This window comes from Galeopterus variegatus, unplaced genomic scaffold (assembly GCF_000696425.1).
Source record: "Galeopterus variegatus unplaced genomic scaffold, G_variegatus-3.0.2 Scaffold13, whole genome shotgun sequence".
Lineage (NCBI taxonomy): Eukaryota > Metazoa > Chordata > Mammalia > Dermoptera > Cynocephalidae > Galeopterus > Galeopterus variegatus.
The window spans coordinates 1,216,862-1,223,406 of record NW_007726124.1 but is presented as its reverse complement, the minus strand read 5'-3'; the positions used below and the strand labels follow the sequence as shown (position 1 = coordinate 1,223,406).

General features: G+C 41.9%; 1 protein-coding gene across 1 annotated transcript in view; it reads right to left on the bottom strand.

Moving 5' to 3' along the window:
- ICK (intestinal cell (MAK-like) kinase) overlaps window positions 1-6,545 on the bottom strand; it is a 63,068-nt gene that overhangs the window by 11,070 nt on the left and 45,453 nt on the right. The window contains exons 9-12 of the mRNA XM_008593343.1: window positions 5,730-5,897; window positions 3,344-3,664; window positions 1,648-1,838; window positions 1,370-1,518 (exon numbers count right to left, since the gene is read on the bottom strand). Coding sequence (XP_008591565.1) covers window positions 1,370-1,518; window positions 1,648-1,838; window positions 3,344-3,664; window positions 5,730-5,897 — 829 coding nt within the window. The remainder of the gene's footprint in view (window positions 1-1,369; window positions 1,519-1,647; window positions 1,839-3,343; window positions 3,665-5,729; window positions 5,898-6,545) is intronic.

The window sequence follows — 6,545 nt, the reverse complement described above, 5'->3', positions numbered from 1 at the left end:
CCACCATGTCAATCCTGATGAAGTCTGGCAGTATTAAGAAGCCCTCTTCCCAACCAGATGGCGAGGCATTTAATGCATCAGGAGAGCCTGCCATTCCCCTATCCCTTCCCCTCTGACTGCACCCCAGCCTGTAACTGCACTCTCCTCCCCTGGATGCAGCTACAACTTGCTGGCCCCTTACTCACTGGGTGCACAAATGTAGATAATACCATGTCACTCCTCCAGTGAAAACTCTTCCTGAGCTTCCCACTGCTCATGAAATCAAATCCAGTTTCTTACAACATCCCCATGATGTCTCTTACTACACACTACATCACCTCCTCTCTTCCTGGCCACATTGGCCTTTCTGCCCTTCCTCTCACAGGCCCAGCCCTTTCTGACCTCCAGAACTTTGCATCTGTCATTTCCTCTGCCTGGTGTGCCCTTCCCCCAGCTCTCTGCACATTTGGTTCCTTCTCCTTCTTTGGGGCCTGACTGAGAGTCGCTTGCTCAGAAGGGCAATCCCTGACCATTCTGTCACCATCTGTGATTACTGCTTGTCTATGTGTTGAAGTGTCTCTCCCATGGCTAGGGTATAACCCGCATGCTCTCTGCACATTTGGTTCCTTCTCCTTCTTTGGGGCCTGACTGAGAGTCGCTTGCTCAGAGGGGCAATCCCTGACCATTCTGTCACCATCTGTGATTACTGCTTGTCTATGTGTTGAAGTGTCTCTCCCATGGCTAGGGTATAACCCGCACGAGAGCAAGGACATTGTCTGCAGGGCTGTTTTATAAATCCACTGTGTAGACGATGATGTGAAGGAGCTTCCTGGAGTTGTGCAAACCAGAGGCCCTGCTTGGCTGTTTTGTTCACTGTAATATTCCCAGTGCTTAGCATGCAGTAGATGCTCAACACACATGTATTTACTGCTTGAATGAATTTGTGAATGAAAGATTGGCTAATGCTGCAAATCTGGAATCTGGAGAATCTGGAGAGAGGCTTGGGCGCCCACCAAACTACAGTGTTGACACTTAACCCCTGCAGTACTGCCTGGATGGTGGGACTAAGCTCCTACCCTGGTTTCCTGACTGGCAATTTCTCCTAAACCTGGTCTGGAAAGGAGCCTCTGACATACTACCTAGCTCCTGCCAGTTCCTTCTTCCCAGGGGTTGGACCCAGTTTCTTATATCAAATTTGTTATCTTAGGCGACTATATAAGATAAAAATGTGAGGCTTGGGCTTGAGCAAATATTTTTACACTGTTCTCACCCGTTCCAAAGGGGAGCCCACAAGTATTTATTTGCCTTCCAAAACAGAAGCTTTGTGAATATGTGACTCCAAGGACAGACTTCTTACTAATGATCAGTAAAGGCAAGTCACTTATATTACCTGGCAAGTATCGAGAGTGTTTCAAGTAGTGCTGCTTGGCCGCGGTTCTCAGAGTGGGCGTGTCGCGCCTCTGATATGAAGTCTGGGTGGGAGCACTATTTCCTGTACCCATGGGCTCAGAGGGCTTCAGGTCCAAAACACTCTCAAATCTGATTCAAGAGAACATGGTGAAAGTGAGCATGAGAGAAAGAGAGAGAGAGAGAGAATCATCAGATAGGTACAGATGATCTCACAAACCCCAGACTCAGTCTGTTCACGGATATAAGCAGCACACTTGCCTGCAGAGAGTGTCATCGCTCTGTCTCTTCTTGTTTTTCAGGTCAATCCTGGTGAGGGATGGACTGAAATCCAAGTCATCCAAGTCAGCCCAATCATCGGAATCCTTTGTTGACCTGGAAATAAGACCCCACCTTCTCCTACTCTTTGGCTTGATCTCACCATTTTTGTGCTCCAGGCCAGCTAATATTTTCTGGGTGTACAAGTAGAGGGGAAGAAAAAGCAATACTTGGTATTAATGGAGCTCATCCATGAGTACATTCTGAAGTATGAAGTACATTCTCATTCTGAAGTCTCTGTTATTAAAGGAGGATCCTGAGGCACAACCTTCCCTGATATGTACCGCCTATCTGAAAGGGCAGTTGTGGAAAACACATCCCCAGGCCTCCGTCTCTCACCTATCCTGCACAGACTACATTGGTAGTCATCCACTGAGGATGTATAAAAAAGGATTTTACAAAAGAAATGTAAGATACTTTTCACATTCTAGGAAGATGGCTGGATTCTCATTTGGGCCTCATACTGAAAGAACTAATATGATTTATACTGTAATAAATAAAGATGTAAGAGATTATGGCTAAGATGTCAGCCATCCTGCTCTTTTACAGAAAACAATGCAAACAATGCCTTCTTTGCCTTCTCAGTCGACCTGGATACTATCTCTTAAAGAATTACAGAATTCTTTACAGAATTAGCTACAATAGGAAATTTCCAAATGCATACCACTTCCAAATCATGGGCTGGGGTAAAGTAAAGAGTTCACAGATAACACCCTTGCCACCTCTGGCAGCATCTCACAGCATGCACATTGGGAGCCAGCACTCAGTGAATACTAGTTCATAGAAAAAGTAGTACTTGTGCATAAAGGTGTTAGAAAGTTGGACTCTTCAGATGGCATTACAAAGCTAATTATGACTAAAATCCCTTGTCAGGTTATTTTACTGAACCAAAAATCATTCATTCCTTTTGAAAACTAGCCCAAGAGAAGAAAGATCTGGGTTCAACTAATAGCCCAGCATTAACAGCATCAATTAGCAGCATTAACATGAATAAAAATCTACAAATATTAGGACGGGACTTTATCATTTTCAAAACATCTTCACAAGCATCGTGACCTTTGATCCTCTTGAACACCCCTGTCTGGTGGACAAGACATACACTATGACCTTCCTTTAACAGATGAGGAAACTGAGTCCATAGGGATTAATAATAACAATGACTAACATTTACTGATCTTTAACCAGGTGCCAGGCACTATTCTAAATTCTTTTCAAGTACTAACTCATTTAATCCTCAAAACAACTGTATCAGGTAGATGCTATTATTACCCCTATTTCATAGACGAGGAAATGAGCAGCAGAGAAGCCAGGTAACTTGGAGAGGGTCAACGAGCTATGATGTATCAGAGCTGAGATATGAGACGCTGGCAGCCTGGTGGCAGAGTCCAGCTCTCGACCACTCCCCACAGCTGCCCCCACCCCTGACGAGGGACACTGTTCCTAAGAGGCAGAGCCAGAACTTGAATTTTGATGTTGAACTCCAAAGTCAAGGGTCTTTTCACAACTCCATGCTATTGCAAAGATAAACACATTATCATTCGACCTTATATACTGAAAAAGAAAATATCCCACACAATAAGTAGGGTCAGAAGAGGAGTAAGACAGACACAAAGCTTGCTGGCAAATCCTTGCTGCTTACCGACTGAGGATTCTTGTTGTAGAGGGATGGGAAAAGCAACGGGCTGGGCTTGTCCTCCTGCGGATGGCTGGGGTGATCTGTCCTGGAGACCTCTGCTTTGTAGGGGTACATGAGATGCTGAGGTGGCTGGCTGGCTTGCTGTTGCCGTGAAGAAATCCGTGTGTGTGGCTTGGTTGGGGGCTGGGCAGGAGGGACTGGCTTAATATGAGGAGATGGGCCTGCCTTCTCCAGGATGTCTTTCTGTGATTTTCCTGAATCCTGAAGGCTTTGTGCAGTGATGCCCAGTGGATGTCCAATCTGGAAGTAAGGATATCGAAGTGCCTAGAATGACAAATGAGGCTTTAGGAGAAAACTCTAACCAGGAAAGTTAACACACCATCATGATCACTGGGCTCTGCTTCATGTGACCAGTTTACAACCATTTCTTAGCCCAAACAACTGTAAGACAGCATCCTGAATCTGTAATATCCCTTGTGATTTTCCTTACCTACAATACCATAAAGTACAGGTACTGGTTGTAATACTTAAAATTATTTGGATAAAGTAGCTGAAAAGCATTCTGGCTCAACACAGATCCTGCCTTTGTAACTTATTTGCTATAATTTATTTCACAGATGAGACAATAAGCAGCAGAGAAGCCAGGTAACTTGCAGAGGGTCAATGAGCTATGATGTACCAGATATTTCACCCTTCTAAGCTCATTTCCTCATTCCATAGAAAGAGAAAAAAATCATAAAATTGGGAGCGGCAAACATAGTGATCCTGGAGGATCACTGCCAAGTACAAAATAAGCAGGCACATATGCTTTTACCCCAGGAGTGCCAAGAGTGCAATACATAATATAGTTACACCTTCCCCACAACTGAATCTTGTCAGCTGTTTTGGATAATCGAGTTTTCTGTATAGCCAAGGGAAAAATCTTAAGGTACTGGGGTTTACAATTCTTTCTGAAATATTCCCTATATTCCCTTGTCTTTTTTGAATGGAAGGCATTGAACATAACATAATCTTTCTTAATGAGTCTGGGACAGAGTTATAAACATCTGCAATGATTATATATAAGTATAAGTACAGAGGCAAAGAATGCAGATACTCTGGTAGAGGTTCCAGACTCTGGCATCTAACTTAAAAAGCCTTCTCTATAGTCCCAGGCATTTCAGCAAGTCTCAAATGATTTGGGAGTATTTTTAGTTTTTCTGACACTATTCTTAAAAGTATACATTCCTCTCTTGGTTGCTTGCTACATAAATGTTTCTTTTCATCTCTTATGTGCACCCTTTTAAAAAGAATCATCAGAAAGCTTCCATTCTGCCCTGAAACCATTTTGGAAATTTCCCACCAGCAAGTGCATTTCTGAGAGCTTTCCTACCCTCTTGAGCCATCCAGAGTCTTATGGCAGCAAATTCTGGCTCTTTCTTCTTGGAGCTTTTGAAAAACTGCTTTTCTACACTCCTTAATTATTCCTCCAACTATCATCTCTCCAGCTATGACAAATTCTAACATCACACTGGCACTTTCTTCAAATATCCCCATCACTTGTGCTTGGCCAAATCATCTTCTCTCATTAGAAGTGGTTGCTTATTTGCCCACAGCATTACCATGCCTCTTTTGGGTGCATTTCATAGTCTAAGTCAAAGTGGCCTGGGGGAAGGTGGGATGAGAAAAAAGGAGGTATGAAGTCAGAAGACCTTTCATCTGTGTGACTGATTGAATTTGCAGCTGGTTGCACTACCTGTACAAGTTGCTAGACAAGAGATTAGGGAAAATCGCTTACTTTCTGAGATTCAGTTTTCTCACTTTAAAAAAGTGAAAAAAATAACACCTAACTCTTGGAGTGTTTATCAGGTTAAAATTACATAAAATATACTAAAGCATTTACAAACTATAAAGTGCTGCTATCGCATGCTAATTGTCATTATTATCCTAGCTCTATCTCATCTGTCAATCTCTGTAGAATGAGCAAGGTGGACTTTACAACGTATAAAGTTGCCTTTCAACAATGAGTACTGGCTTACAAATAAACTCCTACATAATCTTAACTCATAGAGAATATATCTGAAAACCTTCTCCAAAGACAGATATATCTGTTTATTTTCATTACCACATAGATGGTGATGTATCATGTGAATCGTATGCCCATTTTCAAAGCAACTATATTGTTTAAACCTTAATGACTTTAATTATACACAGTAAGTTTCAAACTACTTTAAGTTCTTATACCTTATGCAGAATACCACTAGTGGTATTCAGTACCATTTTTCACCCATAATGTTAAATAAAACATTTCCCGATTTATAGAAACTATTATGTGATTTACAGAAATTATTCAGAGTTAGACATGAAGTTCATAAGAAATACAAGCAAAAAGAAGGAAATGGAGGAAAACCTGACTAGCTGTTGGTCGTTTCTTGGGATCCCACTGAAGCATGTCTCTCAGGAGCTGAATTGCTTCACTGCTAGCATTGGGAATCAAGGTCTTTAAGTTACTGGGTACGCACTGGGGCCAGCGGAAGTTCATAGCATTTGAAAGTTGGTAGCCTTCAGGCCAGTCAGTCTAAAAGAAGAAAAAGACAGAAAATCTTGCTCAGCCAATTGTGGTGACATGAGTTTGTACTCTGGCAAGTGTGCCCACAATGGAAAGGCAATCTTGTCATTACCCTGTCCACATTTACTACGTGATGCTGTGTGTGAGGAGACACAGGGCTATGTCAATGAAGAGACTAAAAAGAACATGAAACCTGGGGAATAGAGGGAAAGACATTTGATTTGCCACCCCCTTGTTTCATAATCTTTACATAATACAGTCCATATCTTAACATTTTGGGACTGAATCAAATTAGTATTTTTCCAATTGTATTCCATAAGACAGAGGTTTGGAAACTACTACTGAGATATTTTGGGGGGAAAAACAAAATATCTTGTTTCTGGTCAAATAAATTTGAGAAACCCTTCATATCACTATATCCCTAACTTGATGATTCATGACACACTCATACATGCTGAGTAGTCCAGCAATAAACAAGGCTGTTTCGCCCAGTCTCAAGTTTTCCACTCTTTTATGTATCATATCTATGGTACACTAAATGCTAGAGTGAATGAAGGAAAATGCTGAACAAATGGTCTTTAAGGTTCCTTCTAGTTCCGGCACTCTACTGTTGTATAAGACACATCCTCATGTAATTGCTTCCACTTGTTTTTTTTT